Consider the following 24883-nt stretch of genomic DNA (forward strand, 5'->3'; position numbering starts at 1 on the left):
ATTCTATAGGGCTACTCACAGGCCATCCAATAATAAGTGCTTAGGATAAAATAAGGAAGAAGTAAATAGAAGTCCTCTAAACAGAATTATGGTTATTAGTAATACAAAAAAAGTGTACATGAAACATACTCCTCCACTTTAATCTCTCAAAGAACAAACTGCAATTTGCCTACTTGGTACCTGCATGAAGTTCTGCTCATTTCAGGATTATCTGCTTGTGCCAGATTGACCCTGGTTGGAAACCAGGTGTCCACCAAAGCTGCTCCATCACACCTCTCCTCAACTGGACAGAGGAGAGAAAAATAAAACGAAAGGCTCATGGGCTGACATAAGGACAGGGAAAGATCACGCACTGATGACCATCATAGGCGAAACCAATGCCAAAACTCACTGTTTCGAGTTAAGAAACATGTTATACAACAAATATATGAAGTTAGTCAAACTCACCTTCCCTCATTGATTGTTGCTTTGTCCCCATGACAAGTGAAGTTCTCAATGTAACCCAGACTACAGTTGATTCGTGTCCAGTCAGGTTTGCAGACAGCAAGGAAGTGAGGACGCAGTCTACCTATGGAGTACTTGGCAATGTCTGTCAACGACTGGCTAGCAGCTGCTCCGAAAATGAAGGTTCCAATGGCTTTGTAAATAGTGGCTATGTAGTTATTTCTGACAAATGAATTTGAGTGCAAATTATTGTAAAAAACTGAGAGTGTCTCTCCTAGGATTATCTGAAAGAGAAATAAGGACAGCAAGTTAAAGACAATCACTTTAAAAGAAAAGTATTACTCTATTTTTGTTAATATTCAGACAAGCAGCTTCAGAAATTAATTTTTTTATAAACATTAATCTGCAAATTTAAATTTTCCAAGAGTCAGCTGTAACAATGTCCAAACTTGAAATGCTTTCATGCAGAAGAAAAATATCCTTTTACCTTACCCTGCTTCATGTTGAATTTATTATTAAAGATTTTCAGAATACTTATTAAAACAAAGCCTTCTCAAAATCACATTTACCCATACTACTTAGCATGACTCTAATTAGAGACATTTTTTCCAGTATAACTTTATTCTACGTTGAGTCTTCTTCAACTAATCTTCTGCTGAGCAAGATTTTTCTAAGTTTGTTAGTTTTTTTGCGAAACCAGAAACTATTCTGAAGGGTCTAGACTTTATTTCCAGATGTAAATGGCCAGGTGTTTTAACAAAGAAATTTCCCATTCCTTAGGAAAATTACATCCTTTGGGGAGAAAAGAAAACTAACATGAGTAGAGAAAGACAGTATTAGTGAGGTTTTTCTAAGGACTTTTCCCCTCTACATTTCCAAGGTACATGCATCAAGTGTTGGCAAGAAAGATTTGATTCTGTTTTCCTGCAGAAAGTTTTTCCTTACATCAAGTACAAAACTTCACCCCAGGTAATTTGGATATTGAACCAGATGGTCCCATTTTGTATAGAAAGGTTCAGCTCATACAGATGATCAGATGCATGAGGGACTGTATGTATATATATAAAGTTATCTTTAACAATCATGTAAAAATTAAATTATGGCTCTGCCCATCACTTGAGGGTGCCAAGTCCTGGATCCCAGCAAAGCAGAGCTTTGCCAAATGAAGCCATTACTTAGACATGGACACCCAGGCACACAGTAGCTGTCAGAGGCTTTGCACATGAAGGTAAACAGAGAACACCATCAGATGCATGACACTGAAGCTTTACACCCTCCATCCATACCAAAAGACGGACTGAAGCAGAGAAACACCAGTACATGGACTACAGCTGAGAAAGCTTTCAGTAAAGTACATTCACAATCTACCTAAATCCAGAAAGTAACCTCTTAAGGAAGATAGCTGAGCACGAATATCACATGACTGGTAAGTAATGAATCCCTTTCAAAGAACATTGCTATAAAACCTGCAAGAAGGTCACTTACCTCAGTTGAGGTGACAACTCACTCTCACTGAGCACTGAGTAAAGGACACCAACATTCGCTTTTACATCTGGCTATGAAGCAATCTTGACAGAAAAGCCTGATTTCACAACTAAAAGATGGTCCCTGATGTTGCAAACATAATTTTGTTAGCTAAATGTTCATACAGGCTCAAATGGAAATTGGATTAATTCAAAGAAAATACATCTATTAAAAATTACTATATTCAGTGGAGCCTCTTCTGAGTCAGGAAGTCCCTGAGCCACAAATGGCTGGTAGTCAAGCACTGAGGGTAAAACATCAATCTCACTTTGCTCTATTCTGTTCTTCTTCACTTGTCTGTTTTAACTGCTCTAGAAATGAAATAAGATATATGGGCTTCAGTTGAGACTAAGCACTGATGCTCTTAGGTAATATTGACTATCAACGATAGTAACAGTGTGAAAAAAAATATAGTCCTATCTTAAATGGCAGGATCTTTAGCATAAACTACTTGCCAGTTAATAGAATACACAAAACTCCTCAAAATTTCATCTGCTCCAGAACTATTTCTGTAAGTTTTTGAAGCAGTTTTTCTAAGAACAGGGAAACCAGGTAAGCCACAATTTCAATTCTCAGCCCATGTTTCTACAGTTACAAAAAAAATTCCACCCAAGAGCAAGCAAGCAGCAAGTTGACCTTTATCTTGGAACCTCGATAAAAAAATCCATGTAGTCCTTATACAAGACAGAGTTAGATTGCCACAATATCCCTCCTGATTGTAACCTACTAGCCCAGAGAAACAGCTGGTTCAATACTGAGGTTTACATCTTGCTGCACCTTCTGAGTTTTGATTTCTAAAATGTACTTGGATAAATATTTATTCACCTAAAAATATTATTTGGTACAAAAGAGTTTTATCTCTGCTCAAAGTGTGGCTCTGATGGGCTTGGATGTCACCCAACAGATTTATAAGTGGAGACTAAAGCTTTTTAGCATAACTGACAGGGATCTTGAGGCCTCTGCCTCTGTTGAAGGGCCATTATCAGAACATCATATTTAAGACATTAAATGGTTAACTGAAGAGGTCCAACTGTCCACTGTGCTCACAAGGACATGCACCCACCACTTTTTGCCCCAGGACTGGTATTCTTCCAGAAGCCATTTGCACTGAATGTAGCTCAAAGAAAGCTGCTGTTTTCTGTCAGGCTAAGGAATTTCACTACCTTATTCTGGTTCAGACAAGCCACCAGAGGTAGCAGCAGACAGGGTAATAGCAGGACCTCAACTTTTGTCCATACATATAATTAAATATTAAGGATAGAGAGTTATTATATGCTTGAGACAGTTCAGCTGAGCTAGGAGCTGTGGTCAAAGAGAGAGATTCCAAGTTTGTAGTTGCAGAGGCAATCTCTCCAGCTCTTTGATCTGGTGTGAAGAAGAGGGAGAGAGAGCAGTACTGTGTTTTCAGCCAGGTTAGGTGCAGTGTGAATGTGAGCCCCTGCATTAATATAAACACAAACAATCCCAGTGTTTTATCCTGACTTTCAGGGAAATAAACAGGAAAAAACTCCCTGGCTACTTATTCTTTTTATTCCATTTATGCTTTTAATAAGATCTGATTGGAAGCCATAATGTTTTTCTATTAAATAGCTTAGCATCTGTTGTTACACTTCTACACACGGAAGTATTCTCAATGACTTTGTAGTAGATAAAATGCTGATTTAATAAGTCATGCACACCCATATTCTGAAAGTAGCAGGTCCCAAAATAAAAAGACTTGAGACAGTCACAACACATTATTAGTGTTATTCTTTAACAATATGGTAAGGAAAGAAATTTTTCTCTCAGACTATAGTGTTAAGCCATACTTCCAAGGTTCTAAGGTATTCTTTTTCTAGCTGTTTGACCTCAACTAAAGGAAACCTTTTAGTTATTCTTGCCAGAACATCATTTCTACTGCTTTTAGCACCTGGCCTAAGGACATGTTTGTGAGATTGAGACATCTTATAGAATATCATTTTAGAAGTCTGATTAACAGATTGCCCCTCCTCCCCACTTCCCCACCCCCACTGAAATCAAAAGCAATGAAGAAAAGTTGAACTTACAACAATTATACTGAAAGGAATAATTATTCCTGCTAAAAACTTATAAGATATGGTGTCCTCTTTGTATGGATACCAGATGGATTCATCACTACAGAAAACTCCTCTCTGGAAGGGGGTACGTCGTGAACTGAGAATTGCAAAAGGCAAGCCAGCTGGCAAAAAGGAATACAAAATACATTACAAAAGCAAAACAAACTCTGGCGCTGATTATACCCCAGCATTTCCAAAGAGAAGTGCATAAAGAGGAACAGGCATGCAGAAAGTTAGGTTATGCACTTCCCTTGGCCAGTGACTACTGCCTTGACTTTGCAGCTCCCAGGAAGTATTGCTGAATGAAGGAGAGCAGGGCAGAATTCCTCTCACCTTCATGTTTGCAGCACATCAAATATGGAAGCAGGCCGAAACTGTGACTGAGTAAACAGCTCAGTGACAACCACCAAATTGCTGAATCTGCTGCTACTGTCACAGTTATTGAATATTTCTTTATATTCCAGTGAGCAACAGTTGCCCCTGTATACCTTCTCTGGACAGCTTTACAAGCCAGAAGAGCATAAATTAAATTTCATGAAAGCAGAAAAAGAGGTGCTTCTCAGGGAGTGCAAGTGCAGAGGGAGTTTTTGGGAATATGGAAAAAAGGAGATTACACATGCATGCGATCCCCTCACTTCCACACACACTGGACAGCTCCCTAGAAAACATCACTGCACAAGCCCTATGGCCTCAGGGCATGGGGATTTTATTCCCCTCTCTTCCAAAGAGGATGCCTTTGGCTCAATCTAACATCAACAGGACACAACATTAAGACATGCATGCTATTGCACATCAAGATACCCATACCATGAACCAAAATATTTGAACGGCAAAGTTTTTTTTTATAGAAAGCTCAAAATAAGATACAAATCACCACAAACTAACAGAATCACATTTCTAAGTCCTGTTCCTCCATCTCTGACACACACACAACATTTGCACAATCTGTGTACAGAGATGAATAGTCTCAGGAAGAAATAGTTGTATGGAAAAAAGAAGTGGGTGACTACCAAGAATGTTCAACAAAACAATAAATAATCTTCTTTAACTTAGCAATGTACAGCCCAGTGTCATAAAAGCCCCTGATTTTGTGCTCAGAATTCAGCACTGCTGCACATAAAATGCATACCACTTTAGAGTTAGACAACCAAAATTATTTGGGGGAGACATCCCTATCTACCAATAAGGGATCAGAAAGATAAAAACAGCCTCCACCCTTCCTTCACGCCAGTGAAAGATGTTGCTGTATTCTCAGTTCTCTCAACAGGACCCCTGTGCCAAGGCATAGGCTACCTCTTCCTTTCCACATACACAGCTAGCCCCAACAAGTGTGTACACTTATTACTTACAAAAGTAAAGATGCAAAGAACACAAAAAAAAAGAAAGAATTAAAAAAAGATACCAACCAAGCAGCAAGAGAACCATTAGGGAAGATACCTAGGATCCTTTTCAACTCTCTTCACCCTTTGTTTTCACCCTTGAGGTCCTCCAAACTAAGCCTGACTCCTGGGACCATAACCTGCAGTATACTCACTGTGGCTTCACCAATGATTTGCTATCAGTTTTGTTCTTCACACCATCAAATGTTTAAATGAATCCTTCAGTTCAAAAACAGGCACAGAAGAACAAATAACAAACTAATGGTTCGTAAGTGAAAATTCCGTTGAAGTGAACTCTGATGAATCACACAGCTTTATTCCACAACCTAGCAGCTACAGGCTGACCATACGGGCCCATGAATTCCAGCTAGCCTGTCATAAAGAATCATGTACCTTCTGTACTGTTACAGTCATAAAACCAATAGTATGCAAAACCTCCCCTCAAAGTGGCAGAAAAAAGCCACTGTCATTATCAAGAAGGGTTGTTTCCAGTTCCATGCCAGCAGGACTTACAACTGACCTAGCTCTGGAAGCCATCCAAGTACATTAACAAAGCAGAAAGACAGCAGTATGAGCTAAGAGCCAAGCCAGAGACTCATCAAAACACTGCACTATTCAGACATCAGCCAGCACAGGGCCCTTGAGCAGGCCTTTGCAGTACAGTGCAAAAACAGAGCCTTTCCTACCAGCAAAAAAATCCCTCTTTTAATAGGAAGAATAGCAGGGTTTTGAAAAACGCTGCAGCCCAGACTTCATTTCTGCCCTTCCCTTATGTTGGTATTGTGACAAATGTCATGATATATCATCAGTGGTTTAGTATTTAGCTGACTTGAGTAAGGGAGGAGGCAGAAACATGTGCAGCCATCATGAGGGAAGGTGACTTATCAACATAATGCCATGGTGCTTCCAACACCATTTATTCTGTAAGATAGGTATGGAATGAAAACTTCATCCTTTGCCCTGCACATCAAGATTCATACTGACATCAAGATTCAAGACTGTATTATTTGAGAAAAGTGTATTCTTTAGATCTCCAAAACTAGAGAATTAGGCATGTTTACTTCTATGTTTACTTCTTTAGAGTAGTTAGTTTGGATTATCATCATAAAGCAGTTGTTCCCAAAATTATTTCACCCTAAAAAAAAAAACCACTTATCACAGCTTCAGCACACTGCCACAAATACTTGTGATTACAATTAGGTAACATCACTGACATCATATCACTAGCTCTGCATCATCCTTTTTAAAGACCTGCTCTGTGAATAATGGAGTCATGGTGGTTTACTCCTCATTTCCTCTTACCCACTCCTGAATATTTCAGCTTCTCAAGATGAAAGACTGAAAATTTTCAGAGCGATGGGGTTATTCACACGGCTGGAGAGAGAGGGGGGAGCTTTTTTAAATGTAATTGCCAGCTGCTAAATCAGAAATGGAAAGCAGTGGTACATGGATCATGGGAATGAAGTCCCTTGTGCAGTGCTATGTGCTTTTCCATGCAAAATGAAGCTGTTTGATGTGTGTGTGCATGTTCATTCTTCAGCAATATTGAGATTATGATGTAATTAGCCTGTAATTGCTCACATCACCTTCCTGTATCCAGATCATGCAAACAAAATAGCAAACAACTCAAGGTTTGTTTTTGTTTTGCTTTGTAAGCAAGTATGAACCAGCTAAAATCAAGTTATTAAAATGTCTTCTCTTTCATAATTTCTTTACATCTCCTTTACTCTGAGTCTTAAAGTATTAGCTATCTGGTAACCATTAAGTTACCATTAAGCAATCATTAATTGGAAGAGCTATGCACTGAAAAAAAGTTAAAAACAGCTTATATAAAAGTTTAAAAAAAAGTTAAAAAAAGCTTATATAGTGAATGTCATTAAGTGTTTCTTCAGTTTCCTCCAAGTGCAGAATAGATTTAAGAAGTAATTCCACCAGTCATTTGTCTTACTGCTGTTCTAAGCACATTTCAGTGTTGAAAGGAGACATGCTCCATGAAAACTTGAGAGAAAAGTTTAAAGTTCTAAAATACACATTACAATAAAGCTGATCAGATTAACTTTACACTGTTAAACTAAACTGAAGTCACAGAACTACAACATTTGTAATTTACCTTTTGCTCAACTCAAGGCAATCATAAACCTGAAAAGCCTTTTGATGTCTTTTTGGTTAAAATACTTTCCAATGTCAATATCTAATCCCTCAGAACAGGCTCCATATAGCTGGTTTAATTTACTACTTTTAAACACCTGTGGATTGGCTTCACTATTAGTAGCTGGTAGGAGGGAGGAGAAAAGTAGAAGTCAAACTAGAGGGGCAGCAACTGTTTCTGGCAAGTGAAACCATTAAGAGAAACTTTCCACAGTACTTATTATTTTGTTCTGTTCTAAATGTATCAGCAAAATCTGGTTTTGTGGGATTTCAAGGTGTTTTAACTTCTGAAATCAAAATTATGTCAAATAGATAGCTTAAATACTTACTGCAATGAAAGTCTCTCTTGCTTTAAGACAATAAAGAGGCAAGAAAAATAGTTTGGCTTTTTCATTAGTACAAGTAGGATAAAAAAGCAGATGAACTGACCTAACTGATAGAGGCAAAGCCTCTCACTATAGCAAATACAATAGTAGGGTTTCCCTATAGTTGTGATAGACATGTTACTTTTTCACCCTGACAAATATCACGATTTCAGAAGACAAGAATAAGTTTTCACATTACAATAGCAATTTCCTAAGCATGGAAGTTCCTGGTACAGGAAGACTGGATATAACTGAAGATATCAAATGATACTTGTCTTCATAATGGTACAACTATCACTAATGTCAATTTCTAATTTCACAGATACAACTGAGGAAGAAATTTTAACAGTAATACAAGGGGGCAGCGCACTTTGACAGAAGATTTATCCAAAAAAACCACCTAAAGTAGTTTCTCAGGAAAAAGTAGCAAGGATTCAACAACACCAGTTCACTGTGAAAAGAAATCCTGTCTGTGTGTCACGGTCACATTGTGACAGTAAGTTAAAAGAAAGCTTCTACAAATATCCATTTTGCTCCTAAACAACTCCAATTTCTAAAGGCAGAGTTCAGCACATGAAAATAGAGAATTAGTAAAAATTTGCTGGGGTCAGTTTTACCTGAAAGCTGAAGAAATTGAGGAGCTTAAGTATTCCTTTTACATAGTAAGTGGAGCAAAAGGAGCAGTAAAGGCTCTCTACTGAATACTTCCCATATGACAACACCAAAAAGCATCCCTGATGTACACTTCATCTTCTAAGTCAATTGTAACACAGTGAAGAAATTGCCTAAAGGGAAAATGGCAACACGTATGTGAAGAGAAATTATAAGGTTGGGAAGAGGTTACCAGTAGGGTAATCTCAAGGATAAAGCCAACGAGTCAGTGTTATGCAGTGCATATGCATCCTTAATGAATAACTAGCAGATGTACTGCTGACAGAGCTGGCAATTCTTTGATATAGTAGAAGATCAAGGGCAGCCAGTTCTGCCAGCAAAACAACTCAAAGACTGAAGCAAGAGCACAGGTGGGGATTTGTGCAGTAATAAGTTGAGAGTCATGCACAGATATTTAACAACTCTGTTGAGCTGGGAGCTTGTCAGTTCAAAATAGCAGAGGGAAAATAATATCTGCTTCCTGCAGCTTTTGTACATCAATGTGTGACCATCAGACAAGTTGTTCCAAAGGCATTAAACACTTTTAACCACCTGATAAAAATTTCTTCTGAAACCATACTCAATCAGAATTGGCAAACACATTTGATTTCAATTCATCTATCCTAAACACAGACAGAAAAGGACTGCTAGGGTAGAGTCTTCATCTCAAAACCAAGAAGAGTTTGGTTTTGCATAGTTCAGCAGAATCCAAGGGCTGTAAATCAGCCAATTGCATAGGTTGATATCAGAAAAAAAGAGCAATACTAATCCAACAAGCAAGCAAGAACCAAGGAATTACAAACACAGCTGGTAATAAAGATACAGGGAGAAACATAGGCTTCTGAAATGTTTCAATCAGAATATAAGAGGTAGAAACACAAGTAGCTCAACTGGTAAGACTAAGTATTTTAAGCAATTATAATACACTTGTCCAAAAGTCTGACTCATACAGCATAATGGATTAGATTTCCTCACAAAGTGGAGTGATTTCTGACTGATTGTGTTAGAGTTTTTTCCATAAATATCTCGTATAACACAGGTCTATTTCTTTCCAAATTTCTAATCTTGATTAGGTTTCTTCACTGTTACTGGGCACAAAGTTGATCGTTCCACAGACCTAAAAGTTGACCATTGTCACTCTAAAGAGAGAACATCAGATTATACACGTTCCTCAAGTTGTCCTTTCCAATCTCCTCAGGAAGGATATCCCTTGACACCTACCCCATATTTCACCAGCTATGTTACTGCCATCTTTTCCATCTATTGTTCTGAGTTCCCTACTTTGCTGCCTCACCGCACATACTCTCCTCCAGGGCATTTATGACTACACAGAACAGGGCAGACTCCTGGAGAGCTCTACTTGACACCTTCCTCCCTTACAAAGGTCAAGGAGTACTAATTCCAACTGTCCACTTCTCAGAGTCCAATGAATTATGTATACATTTAAAGATTCCTTATCTAATCCCATGACTGGTTAGTTTCCTAAGATTTTGGTGAAGTAATAACTTGAATATACCGATCTAATTAATGAGATTTTCTTTAAAAATGCTGCCTTTAGCCTGAGTACTCTATCTTCCTAATGTATCAAAGGGATTAGAATGAGAATGACTGACACCAAAAAAACAGGGGGTATGTTTCTGACACATTATGAAGTTCAACAACGTTGCCCAAAAAGGTCTTCAATGTCATAAATACACCAAAAAACAATGAAGATAACACACTATCTTTTTCTGAAGGTTTACCAGGTAAGAGGCAGAGCATAAAAAAATTACTTATAAGCAACCTGAAACCTAAAAGTTAAGTTGAAATCCACTCTCGTATAAAACAGCAGGTTTAATTTCAACTAGTTGCAAAACTAGCAGAGGGGGACACAAAGCTTTGACACTGCTGAAAAAATGAAGAGTACATGTACCAAACAGTCTTCAATAAATTAGTCCCCTGATTTATTAGTCTCTACCACAGCAGCCCTGAAGACAAATTAGCCCAGTAAGTGCTAATTTTGGTTAATCAACTAGGTGCTGTCAATCAAAGTTTCCCTGCAAAATTAATCCCTTTCACAAGCAGAGCATAAAAGATTGCTTTTCTGGCAAAAGAAACTAATCAGGAAATTGCCTCCAAACTATGACTGTGCTAATCTGTAGGAGCAGAAAGTTTTGGTCAGAACATTGGTATAAGGAGACATTGCCAGAAACATTAAGCCTAATGTCTAATAGGTTAAAGCTGGCACAGGAGCAAAGCTATGTAGGTCCCCTTTGAGAAGGCATCAAGATACTTAAGACATTAGTTTTTGCCAAACCAAACTTAGGAATGTTTTGGTTTTGCCTTTTGTTTGTTTGTTTTGTTTAAACTAGTTAGAAATCAATGTGACCTGACTACCTAGATATCTTTTGGATGTGTTGAAGGTGGAGAAATTAAGTCCTACAGGCTCATCATGTTCTTCTCTCTCAAACAAATCCCAAACAGCAGAGGTCATCCCAGAGAAGTGACTTAATCAAAATACCGTTTACTAACAAACACTTCCCCTGTCAGGAACATCAGCATTTGCATTACCTGTTTTGGTAGCAGCAAGTTGTGGCAAACTACTTCGTTTCCCAGGAACTCAATGCACTACTTTGGCTGAGTTAGAAGAGCTGAACTCTTGTCCTCTCACACATCAGTCCATCATATAATAGAAACCCACCAGTGGGTTATGAACATTCAGCTCCCAAACTGAGCTGCCAGGCAAAGTTTTGGCAGGGAACTACAGAAACCCTTTTCAAAACTTAGTACAGGGAGCAGATGAAACTCAGTAACTCTCAAGTTGCTCTGTTGTTCTGCTCCTCTGACGAAAAAGTTGTTTCAGAGGTTTCCCTTGCTCTGTGCTTCTCCCTCCTCTACTCTCACCTACTCGAATCTAAGGGAAGCTGCGTGAGTGTCACTGAAGGTAGCAGTTTGAAGAAACAAGAAGACTGGAGGAAGAGAAAAATCAACTTGGAGGTGAAGTCACCAGAAAAGACCAACTGAATAGGACATCTACAAATAGGCATGGTTGGACCTCACCGAAAGAGAAAGATTGACATTAATTTGTCAATTATACTTGAAAAAGCTGGTCTCATGCAGAGAGCTAAAAACCAAAAATGCCAGACCAAGTACCTTTGAAAATATTCCCAGAGTTGCAATCTATGGTCACTAACCTCTAACTGGTCATGACCTTTAAATTATACAGAGTTACTTTCTAAACATCTCTATGAAGACTGGGAAGGTAGAAGTATCAGAGAGCTCTTCCTGCATTACTTAAGTGTCAGATATCATGGATAAGTGCTGCTCTGGACACTGGCCTAGCCATCTAGACAGATTCATTTTTCCAGAGCACTACCAAGGCTTGTTTGATCCTAAATCTCAGAAAATTCTAATACAAAAATTGTGCCTCCCATCAAAATAGAACAATTTGGAAAACTGAGATGCAACATACTATGAAGTGGCACTTGGAAAAGAATAAACATGAATTTCTTTCCCAGACACTTTATTTCCTGATAAAAGGTTGCAATGGTATCAGGAAGGGTTCAGAGCCATAAACAGAATTATGATCTCTAAGAATATTATTTTAATTTTTAATTTTTTTTAAGATTCCCAAGAGTTTCTAACACATCTTGTAAATCTCCATAAAATGGCACCTAAACAAATCCATGTTCATGTAGCCGAGTTTCTTTTATGTACAGAGAGAGGCTTAATAATAAAATATCTCTGCAGGCTTTGGGGTGTTGGAGTTCTTTTTGTTTGTCTGGTTTGGGGTTTTTTTTCTCCTTTGAAGGTTTTTTATATACCACTGTGGCCTACCCTAACAACTTAGCCAAACAAGATCTTTTATTATTATTATATAGCAAGATGTTCAGGCCACTTCCTACTACACTTTTAAGACAAGCAAGGTGATAGAGCAGCAAGGGGCATGGGCATAAAAATACTTTGAGCATTTTGGCTTATATTTCATTAGGTTTTAGGGACTAAGGTCTAAATAAGCAAACAGCAATACCTGAACATTATTAAATGCTAAGGCTGTAATCACTGTACTACTCAATTAACTATTTTTTTCCACATTGCAGATGATTCTTTTTGCTTCCCCTAGATTTCTACCACAAGTTTTTCTCTCTCACAATGTGACAGATTATAAAAGAGGTGTTAAGTCCAACTACTTAGGAACAAGTATCATGTTTGAGGGGAAAAAAGTTTGCACAAAAGTGCAATTGATAGATGTTTTACATAGTATTAGACCAAATTTTTACCATCTTTTACCAGTCCCTTCATTGAGAATTCTGTTCCTTTCAGAAGTCTCATGTCAGGACAACTTTTTTTACTGGATGTAGGATAATCAGTGTTGTTGCCCAATAATCTTTCATGCATGAGCTGTGTCTCTGGTGAGGATATTGAGTCTGGAACACACTACTTCCAAAAACTTAAACTGCCTGGGAAAAAGGTCTCAAGTCTTGATTGAGTCACACCAAAACAAAAAACAAGTCTGAATGTCAGATTCCCAGACCGATCAACTTTCCCTTCCACTTTGAATAAAGGGAAGCTTGGAGACAGAAACCATTGAACAGGAACCTACTTTCAACTCAGGAAGTTGTAATATCCCAAATGTCATTCTCTCTAGCTCCACATCTTACCCTAGTCCTTAGTTTCCAGTAGCCATGGAAGATTTTTCACGTCTTGCATGAGACTAAAGAGCTCTCTAAATTTAAAATGCAGATTAGAAAGCCAGGTTAGAATGTTAACTACAGAGAGCAATTGCTTTAAGCTTTGTAAAATGTTCAGACTGAAAAGCAAATGATCTGGCTAGGCTGTATTGTAATAGAACTAAAAGTGCTTTAGAATTTTTTCTTAAATCTCTCAGCGTGGAGACTAGAAGTGATTGTTCCAATTATATACTCCAGGCCCCAGCACAAAGCCAGGCAATGAAAATTCACTGCATGACCCCTACAAAAGTATCATAGCAGAAAAATATCAGAATAGACTGCAATCACTGACACATCTAATTCTAAGTTGTAACTACAAAGGTTATCTATAATTATAGTCCATACTACTCTTTAAATATTGAGATTTAAGTGAATTAGCTCTAAGTCAGATGTTTCTCCACTGCTTTAGAGCCAGAAAAAAACCCCACTCTTAATTGACTTTATATTACATTAACAACTTCTTGAAATGGAAGATATCAAGCAACTCAGTAGATTATCAAACTGCAACTGGAACACCTCTTTAAAAGTCTAAAAGTGCACAGCGGCACAATTGTTAGTTCACCAGTACACTTATCAATTAAAGTACAAAGGAAACACACTGGAAAAGACATTTTCCCAAAGGTATGTTGAGGATGTATATACTTGTCAAAGTGACAAACTTCAGACTACTTTCTTTATTAGTGAAAATATACTAGTGTTATTGTGTCAACCTTCAATTTACTGCACAGGCCTAATGCAAGCTTTAATGAATAAGGATTTAATGGAAAACTAGAGTAGTGCATGTAGAGGTTCTGCAGGTATCTGTTTACTTGTTTTAAATGACTGCTTCCATCCTTAAACCACTTCATATAGTTCTTACTAATCAATTTAGCTTATACGTTTATCAGATGAAACATTATCATCATCTTTCATATGTCTTGGTCAACCACCACAAGCAGAAACAAGATGTAGTTTCAGGTTCAAGACTATTCTGCACAGTTAAATTTTGGTTCTCTAAGTCATATCAAAACCTTACTAAAAACTGGGATACAAGCAGGCTTCAAATATTATTAGAAAAACCTAGAGAAGAATAAAATTGTTCTTTGTCAAAATCACGTGGTCTTGAAAACACTGAGCCTCTTTTCTACAAGCAGTTAGATTTTCAGTCTCTGTATCCCATTTTGAAGGGTTTAAAGAGTCATCACATTACTTTTAAACCTAATAAAACCCACTGAGTCAAAATTAGATTTATATCCGTAGAAAGTATATGGAAGCAACAGTCACTATTTATAGGTATGTGCACTCCAGTATAGTACTAAGTTTTAATATTACAGGTGTTCAAGTTAACAGACTAACCCATTCTGAGCGAGAGATGTGTTTATACCATAACATTTTGGAAGCCATTTTACTCTCCAATGATCAAAGCCTAGACTAATACATTTTTTCTGCTCCTAAAACAAATAAAATTAGCAACTCTAGCAGTTAGAGATTAGTTCCAGATTTTCTGTGCAAACAAAGCAATAGCACCTTTCACATGCATATGACTATACATACACGGGATTTTGCCTATATAGACTGTCTTCAAAGCAAAGTTACAGTACTGAGCTCTAGGAAGGCATACATTTTACTCCCATCACCAAAGCTCCCTATATATTAGCTACTTACAGAGAAAATGGGCAGGGTGAACCCCACTGTGTAGAGGACAGTGGATGTGATGGTACTGTCATGGAACGGATACTTGATGCTGTCATCATTACAGAAAAAGCCTCTCTGATACGGTTTTATTTTGGCCAAGTTTAGAACACCAAGGGGTAAGCCAGCTGTTGGGGGAGGAAAACAAAAAACAAAAACAAGAAATACATGTGGTTAAATAAAAAAAAAAAATTCACTTTTAAACATGCATGGAGGAGGCTACCAAACATGCATAACTCAAATTTCCTTAGTATCATGCAATGCACACACTTACCTAATCCTGTTTATAAAAATTTATCTCTTTTAGAAGCCTATTTCAGAAGGACTCTGAGGTTGTTCACAGACAGAGTTCAAAGTCCTTTCATCATTAAGGTGAGTTGCCACACACTAAACCAAGACTATACTCAAGAAAAAGTATTTGCCACTCACACAACTAAACAGTTATTGAGGGCAGGCTGCCTGTTGTTTCCCCTCCTTTCCCACCACCCCACTACCTTGACTTATATCTGAATTACCAGCCTTGTTCTGTACACTATAATCTGATCAGTGTTTACAGATACCAAGACAAAAAATATACACAGATTTTGCCATAATTACGGAGTTAAAGATTTCATGCAAGTAGTTTTCATGCAGGTAAGGGGTACAAGAGAACTGCAGAGACACCAATGGGAAATATAGACACTGGTGTGACTGGACTGTATCTCTTGATAATGAGACTTATACCTTAAGAATGTATATACCTTTGTACACTTTGGAAGACTTCTGCATGAAAATGTCTAAGTTATTAACATGAAAAGTGAGACTCGGGTACAAATGATAACTCTCAGAACTTATACTGTGTGACATATTACCTATTCCCTCTCTTACGAGTTCACTTGCACTATACCGACAGTCATGTCAAAGAAGCCATCAAGGCTTCTGACAGCATTCGACCAAATAACACCATGCCCACTCCCCCGCTTCCCTTTGATCTATTGAGCAAGAACTAGACTAACAGTGGATAAATAAGGTAATGCTGTAAGAGCTGCAAAATCCTGAAACAAAACAAAAAGTAGATTTTGGTTTAAAACAAGGTAAAAAAGGGTAAACTAAACTTCGTATTTTCCATAACGTTCATGTAATATGCAAATAGATGGTCTATATGTAAATTAGAGGGTAGGTGCAATTACTGACACAGAAAAGACTAGTCAGGATATAAACAACCTGCTGTACTGAGAAAAAAAACACATTTCAAAGAAGTTAATATGATGAGTGATTGCTTTGATTTCTGGTGACACTTGTTGACTACAAGGTAAGTAGCTTAAAGGGGTTTTAAATAAGCTTATTCCTATATACTTCATTAGAAGAAAAGACATCGAGAGAGAAACAGTAGGAACAGAGTGATAAGTCCTGGACCCTTCTCTGGGCTGCTAAGTTGCAGTGTAAAGGCTTGTGAAGTGCATATTGAAACTGTATGTGTTTGGTAATACTCCAGGCTTTCAACTCCTCTTCTAATAAAATTGCTATGGTCACAGAAAGCAATTTGGGAGGAATTTAAATCCTCTTATGGAGCAGAGCAAAATTTTTTTCCACAAAACATCTGAAATATGAAGAACTGTCCATACTTATTGATGCTTACCATCCCATATCAAAAAACCATACAAAAATGCAAATAGCACTAAGCTCATTTGACTTTAAGCACAAAGTTTTCATTAAGTAGCACGATATACCATCAAATCAACTGCATCTCAAAGGTCTCCCTCCTTCCTTCCTCTGCTTTAATGATTGAGAAGAGAGCTGAAGCTTGACAGGCGGCAGAAGCAGACAAAACAGAATTGCAGCCCTTCAAATATGAAGGGGGCCACACTGAAGAACTCACATCAAAATTCCTCCAGCTGTATGTTCACGTGCCTGGAGACAACTTTCAGCTACACTCAAGGCCACTGCAAGATTCCACTAACATAACTCAGTCAGTGTTTCCTATGTTTATCTCTGCTACTGCACACTCAGCACCAAAATGATGGAGTGGTAAAGCCATTACCTAATTGATACAATCCTATCTTCTCAAAAAAGTCACCTGATTTTCACAGGCAGAAATATCCTCATGCTTAACTTAAGCAGCAGCTTGTGTTTTGCACTACTTAGACATAAATACCTGTTTTCCAAGAAAAGATACTACAACCTAACATCAAGAATTTTTCTGTTTTGTTCAATTACATTTTCAGCCTTCCAGTTCAACATTTGAGCCAATATTGCTGGTTTTACAGTAAGGTTTTGAGGTGGTTTGTTTTGGTTTTTTTCCTAGGTTTAACTTCATGAAGGCTGGCCATTTCATTTTTACCAGCTGCTGAAATATGTTCTCTAAGAGCTTCAGTTCAGAAACTAGATGGCATGCAATTCATATACAAATGTCACAAAGAGTACTTAGCTCAAAAATTCCAAATTTCTTGCCACCAAAGTACACAGAATCATGAGTCATGTGGGTTTTTTTCAAGGAGAGCAATTACATGAGTATACACAAAAAAGGAAGGTACCCTCAGTTTGACAACTGTTTTAAGGCAGGTTTTTTTTTAAGCCTACCAGCTCACTTTGTAACCTAGGTAAGGCAGAATTTCAAGGGCTTTTTTTTTTTTTAATTAGGGATAATTCCTGCCAGTAAGAGCTATGTGCTCAGTCTTCATTAAACAGATGAAAGGAACTCAAGATTTAATTTTTTTCTTCTTCATGTGAAATCTGTTTATAAAACTATTTTGTGAGAACTTTTACGTAGTTATACTGATTTACTACTGCCTATACATTTAAATGTCTTCATACATTTTTGTTCTTTTCTATATCTATTTCACTGAAAGAAAAGGATGCACCTTTTTGTTAAATCAGATTGATCTGTCTACCTTATGCAGTACTTAGAAAGTAGATTTAAAGTGTGTTTTACTTTCAACAATGAGATTCCGGGAAGAGGAAAAAGGAAAAGCAGCAAATAAAGAAGTCAGATGAGGATAGTTTCAATAAGACTGCAAAATTAATTTGTATAGGCTATAGTAAAAGAGTAGGAAAAAAGGAAGTTGGTTACATATCTCACACTGCCCACTTCCATTTTTTTTCATTACTTTTAGGAGTTCCTATGGCAATCCAAATGATGTACTGCTTTCCAGCAGTGGAATAGAAGACTTTGTGAAATGGTATTTAGTTGATCATTAACCTATCCCAAACAGTAGTTTACTATTGCTCATTTTACAGGGAGAGAAGACAACACGTAATACATGTAAGCAAACAGTCCTGAAGTTTTCACTGGAAGAGGAAAAAGAAAAAAACCCACTACTAATGTACAAAACAGGCCAGTATTGGATCAGAAGTGCCAAGCACCTCCACGACCTTTATGCAGGTTGACTGTACAGTGAAATTCTGAGAAATGTACATTTGTTCAGTCTCATTAGTTTCTACAAACTGGAGGAAAGATTGACCAAGATCTAGTGCAAGATTACAAGGCTGAAAGGCAATCTTGTAGATCAGCTCTCATTCCTTGTCCTTTTCACAATATGCCTTCTCTTCCTTTTTACCCAGACAGTACCAGCAGTAACCTCCAAGGATGCTCTTCTAGGTAACTTTATACCTTAAAGGATCCTAATGGTTTAGTTGTTATTCATATCCTCTAAAGCATGACCATCAGCTATTAAAAAGCACTATTACTTGAAGTTCTGCATGCTTCAGACTGGAATTTCTCAGATTTAGAGTTTCTCTATTTTTTGTTAAAACTTTTGCAGTTGATCTTGTCAAGATACTAGAGACCAACATGTTCTGGGCCAGTTTGCAAGGTAGTAGCAGGAAACAGACAGCAGTCCTCTAATCTAGTTTCTCTCCTTTTTAATTATGCAGAGAAAACAACTTGATCACTCAAGCGCTCTGGAACTATTATAAAATGAGGCATTTCTCCTGTAATGCTCACACAATCAGCCTCTAGCTAACCAATAGGCCAGGTTGGATGGTGCTTTAAGCAACCTGGGATAGTGAAAGGTGTCCCTGCCCATGGCAGGGGTATTGTAATGAGATAATCTTTAAGACTTCCTCCACGCAAACTGTCCTATGGTTTTATAACCCTGAAAGCTACAGATGTAGTAACAAAGTTGAATAAGAAAAGAGACTGCAGAGATTTGAAGCTTTTACCTATGAAAGAAAGGTAAAAAAAACTTCATACACATGAACAAGAACAAAAGCAAACATGATGGAGGGGGAGAGAAGAAAGGCAAGAATGATGCTTGAATTACTGAGCAGGGATTGCAGGGAAGGAACAGCCTTAAATTCGGGCTAGACCAGGGCAACATTTGTACAGAGTGAAGTTAAGCTAATTGAAATAGTTACAAGGGGCTATGCTGAGTTCACAAGGAGTTTCCAGTTCTGATTTTGTAGGTTCAAGCCCTGTTGTAGTGTAGTTTCCATGGAACACCTACAGTAATTCACAGTAATATAAGTAGCCTTAAGGAACTATTTAATCACATCTGGCTGGACAACATGGCATGACACAAAAGCCTTTGAGGAAGGAAGGAAAGGAAGTCCAGATTGGGAGACTTAGGGAGGAAGTTCCTGTGAGAACTGTCCTCCACTCACAAAAAGGGAATGTCAAAAATAAAATACCAATGCCCAAGGGAAGAGGGTGAAGTTGTTTGGTTTTTTTTTCCAAAGGAAGATTGGTTAGTGAAAAGGTGTTTGTTATATTTTTACTGTTTAAGCCTAAATCAAAAAGAAAAAGGTATTTAACTTCCAGTTTCTCCCTCAAATGGAAGTGATGGATATCAAACTATCATCTTTTTACAATGTGAGTAACACCACACTATTCTGATTTGTGGCATTTATCACACTTCTAATTTTAGAGTTAGATGCTTAAGTTTCTTAAGCTGCTTAAGAAGTCAGATTCTGATACTCAGGTGTCCATGTAGCTTTGCTAGCAAGCTGCATAATTTCCTTAAACAAGGAAAAAACAGCATTTATAGCTTAATTAGCAACTTTTACAGCAGTTGCATAAATATTTAAGACCAGCAAAGAATATTGTTGTTTTGAAAGGTTTTTTTGTCTGAAAGGAAAGAAACTCGGGAAGTTTCTAACCATTTCAGTGATACTGTACTACCTATTTCAGAACCAGATGTGGTGCTCACAAAACTCAGCTAAGCTTTCAAGATTAACTCAAGACAACCTAGACTGTCTGGTCCTCCTCCAACTTCTGGCCATCCCCTTCCTTGTCTCGGTATTAGTTTTTCACACCAAGTTTTCCAGAAAGAAAAAGCTCATGAGCACATAACACAGGTTTTTCAGAGGCACTTGGTCATCTGGTTGAGTGTATTACTGTGAGAGCTGGTTCAAAGGACAGATTAGGAACATGTAGCCAATGGTGTGGAAGAAAGGAGAACTAGGACAACCTGGGACAGATCTGCTTCCACAACTCATGAAATTGTTTCCTGGTCAGTGGTGCTTTCTCCCTCACAATTTTAAGTAGTTCCAAGGAATGCACTGTATTTTGTAAACATCCTTTCTTTAACCCAATTGGCCTCATTATCTGTGGAAGCAACTGGATCTCCACTTGAGACTCAATGCAATCTCAAACTCATGCTGAATTGCTGTTTCAGGTTCTCCACAGCACATTAAGACTCCATGCTCCTATCTAGTCCTCTTCATTAAAACAAATGAAGTTCTCTTCATTAAAGCAAGTGAATATCTAGAACCTAGGAGAAAGGCAGTTACCCTTAAGGAAGACTATGGCATTCTAGCTTGATTATTAACCAAAGATTTTTCCTCATATTGCAATAAACTCACAAGTAAATGCTAATTACAAGAACCTGTACTAGGCTGAGACTGAGAAGAATTTTTATGTTTCTCTAAACTTACCTGAAAAATAAGATCAATACATTCTGCACTTGATGTGCTGACATAAAGTCAGCTTCAGCTTTTGTAAACAAATACACAATTTACAGTTAAGGGGTCAAACAGTACTTTGAGCTGTGTTGGAGAAATAACCTCCATACAACACAGCAAATTATGAGCTCAAAACAGATCAGTTACTTTCTACAGCTCACATTTTATTAAAGAGGTGATGCTGCTAACCCCACAGACAGATGAATGTCATCATTTCAAGCTAAACCTATACATCTGGTAATCACGACTGAGAGCAAGTGAGAATTTAAGTTCTCCCATTCTCACACTTGTATTTCTGCTTTTAATTTCAGACAGGACAACCATGTTTGCTTTGCTCTTCATTTTTTAATGTACAGTAAGGAAGTATGCAAGAGATTTAAAGAAACTCACGTTAATCTCATGCTGCTGGAGAGAGTTTAGAAGCATCTGTAAAAGACTGTTCTCTGCAGAAAAGCAGATGTGCTGAAATTCTTTTTCCATGAACAGTCAAGAGAAAGAATCAATACCTCTTAAGACAGGAGGTTCTGACAACACAAAAAACTACCAAGAGGAAGAACACATTAAAATAATGAGAAAACATTTAGACTTTTGATACCTAGAGGTAACGGATGTACAAAAGAAAAATCAGTGCACTATTTATTTTCAGTAGCTGAGATAAGTGGGTAGCTCACAACGTAACTCCTATCCACTTTAAGAACTTTATCTGACTTTTCTACACTAAGGAATGCAAAGCATTTCTAATACCAGCACATTGATTGTTCTGATAACACCAGAAGCTGTGATAGGCTTCAGTAAACAGGATATATGTACTTAAAAGCATGCACAGCATTCTAATCTCTCCTACTAGTCTACTTGCAACTTTATGCTATTATATTTTTATTTTTTTCTCTATGATTTGACTAGCAGAGAAGCCAGATCAGCAACTGAGCAAGTCCCTCAGCACACCTTACACTTTTGGTTGTGCCAAGGCAAGGGGGATGGAGACAGGAAGTAAAGGAAACCTTCCTCTGAGTTGGAACAGCCTCAACAGACAAGCATGCAATTTCTAGTCTAGTAAATTACTAAGACAGAACTACATCCTATCCCAGTTTCTCTGCATTCAACAGTTTAGTATTACACAAGGGCACTAGCTCAGTCATCTACATTCCCAACCCATTAGAACAGGTCAAAACACATATAAAAACATTAGCATGGACAAATGTATTCTCCCTTATATCTACATTTCATTCCAAAAAACAGACTTTTAGAAACACTACCTGTTACTCTAGAAACCATGCAATTCTCTCTTCTGCGACCACTGAGAGAAGTGCAAATGTGAAACAAAAAATGCAGAAGCAAGACAATAATATATCTTGTCCTGCTCTATTGCTTACACAGAGCAACATATTCAGGTCAAGTGAGCCAACTGCAGGTTATAAGCAAAGGCTGTGCCCTGGGCTCTGCTCTGATCAGAGGGAAAGAAAGCTGAAGCTAGCCCAGGGATGGACAGACACCTGGAAGTCATTAGCGGTTCACCTAGTGCAGCAGAGGCTAACTGCCCAATTACTGACAGACCTGACAAAGATTTAAGATCCCCACACTAATAGCTAAAACACACTGGGGGATCAGAGGCAGGGCAGGTGGAACAGGAGAGGTCAGCAGCTCCTTGTCTTTCAGCACTGCTCATGAGGTGGGGAAGAATCCAACCAGCTGCAGCCAGAGCAAACAGGAGTGACTTCTCCCACTATAATCTCTCCTGTTTAGGGAAATTAATTAATCACTGCTTGCATTACATGCTCAGCATTATATTTACTGTTAAAGGCTTTGACTGTCCTGTCTAAGACTTAAAAAGCCCCCAGATATAAAAGCATGTATAAGCCTCAAAAGATCTAGGTCTTCTACACACCATCTACCTTAATCACTGGGCTTACAGATCAGGAGAGCAACACAGCCGAAGAAACTGAACTGTCAAGGTCAGCTGCTGACAAAACAGTGAGGGATTTTTTTCTTTTTACTGCAGGTGACACCAACTTTGAACATCATTTAGGACTACCGCTCATTTAAACCTCAGAAGTTATAACTATTTTTCCATTTTAATCTTTGTTTTGTGGGAATGCACAGCAAGAGGCTTTCAGAGTATTTCTCATGTTATCTACACACCCTAACTTGAAATACCATTCAGTTTCTAGAAATATAATAGGCAATTTGTTGTCATGAGCGTAAATGCTCTTTTTCCAATGAGTTCTACAAGCATAACAACATTTTATTTAAACAGTCTTTAACAAAGTCAGGCCTTACAACAGTAGTGCTAGAGAGGGACTCAGAATTTCCATTACATTGTATACCCTGTCATACACCAGAAAGTTACTTTACACTGTACACACTGCTGCATGCCATCATGTTTAAGACAACAGAACATTTTTTCAATGTTAGACTGAAGTTTGCAGTGCCTAATGATACATTGTGATAACATAAACTCTATCATAAGCTCAATCAAAACACATTTTAAAAGGAAAACTGACAGTACGCTATATATTTTTGAGCCATCAGAGCAGGTGTTTTGTACTGATTCAGAAGACTGCTCAAGAAATCAGTTTAAACAGAACTTGTAAAAAATATTTAAGCAACATAAAGCATAGGAAGTCTTATAGTACTCATGTAATAGAGCAGGTGCTTGCTTTCCAGTTTTAGTAGAAATTATCAGCACTAGATCTGTGATTTTAGGATTAGATATTCTAGATTTTCTAGTGTTGATGACTGTAGTCTTAAGATTAAAGAAGAGATGGGAAGAATGGTAAGAGTCTGCAAGCAGAAATAGTGACCTTACTTCCATGCCCAGGATCTCCGTTAGCATTAGACCCAGCTGTCATACTGCCTTGGAGTATTTTAACTTAATACTAGTACTGCAGTATAGGCTTACCTAAGAAAACAGAAGGTGAAGCTGTAACTTTCCTGAGTCAGCAGAAGCTACAAAATTCACTCAAGGAAACACTAAGAAAAACAGACACTGACTATGATGATGACTAAGATGATTTTTGGAATTTAATGGGGAATAGTGTTCCTGACTATTTGCCAGGCTCAATCTCACTGCCAGCCTTCTGTACCTTTTAAAGGCCATATATGCTCCCCATATATGCTTGCTGCACATCAGAAGGTTCCCTGTTATAATAAGAAGTTTATTCTCTCAGGCCTTTGCACTACTAGCTTCCAAACCAGCCCCTTCAGCTGGTAGTTCACTGCTCTTCTGTACCTTAAAATAAGGCAGATAAATTTAGGTAAGTATGTGTTCCTTACCAACTCAGTACTCCAGTTTCAGAAAATATTGCACCTACTGTTTAGCTTCATTGACTCAGTCATCTAAGACTCAGAACAGACTTACAGTAATCTGCAGATCTGCAGTAACAAAATAAACAGACAAAAATACACTAATATTAATTTGAGGTAAAAATTCCACCTTATTCTAAGAGAGGCAGAAGCTACTTGAGATGCTGAAATTTGATACACAATTCCTTCTACACTTACAGCAAAAACAGAACGTAATTCCTGTTTGGTACAGTTTCCTCCTTCCCTAGGAAATGGATGACATAAAAAATTGTGACCCCTCTCCTATACCAGGGACGGCTAGGTAACAGAATGAATATGTCATGAGATCAAAAAAGCCCCACACAGCCCCTCTGAAAGCTGCATGATTAGCAGTGGCAGCAAAGGGGAGGAGGCACTAAAATCTTGGCTATGTCTAGCAAAACCCATTGTTACATCAGCACGATCACAGGAATAAGGATGTACTGATATTGCTTCTGCATATTTTTGGTTTCATTTAGCAGATTCTGGGTTTATAGATTCCAAGATGGGGGTCCTGAGTTGATATACTTACATTTTTTAATTCAAAATTTAAAAAAGCTTTGCTCTTGTTGCCAGATAGCAAGACACCACATGAAGGTGGTTGAAGTACCATACAAATAAAACTGAACTTTAACACACTTCTGAGTCAGACTGCTTCTAGGTAACAGCTTTTTAAAGATGAATCTGCAAAGTCTATAATAGAGCAAGAACAGCCT

General features: G+C 37.8%; 1 protein-coding gene across 3 annotated transcripts in view; it reads right to left on the minus strand.

Moving 5' to 3' along the window:
* PLPP1 (phospholipid phosphatase 1) overlaps window positions 1-24883 on the minus strand; it is a 58431-nt gene that overhangs the window by 26837 nt on the left and 6711 nt on the right. Inside the window, exons 2-4 of one of the 3 annotated variants that reach the window (XR_001874142.1) lie at window positions 14940-15094; window positions 4014-4165; window positions 448-728 (exon numbers count right to left, since the gene is read on the minus strand). Coding sequence is in view for 2 of the 3 variants with exons in the window: in XM_017811202.1 (XP_017666691.1) it covers window positions 448-728; window positions 14940-15094 (436 nt within the window). In the remaining variant the exon portion in view is untranslated. The remainder of the gene's footprint in view (window positions 1-447; window positions 729-4013; window positions 4166-14939; window positions 15095-24883) is intronic. The other 2 variants (XM_017811202.1, XM_017811204.1) reach the window with 2 other exon arrangements.

Source organism: Lepidothrix coronata, unplaced genomic scaffold (genome assembly GCF_001604755.1).
Source record: "Lepidothrix coronata isolate B3197 unplaced genomic scaffold, Lepidothrix_coronata-1.0 Scaffold31, whole genome shotgun sequence".
In the NCBI taxonomy this organism is placed as follows: Eukaryota; Metazoa; Chordata; class Aves; order Passeriformes; family Pipridae; genus Lepidothrix; species Lepidothrix coronata.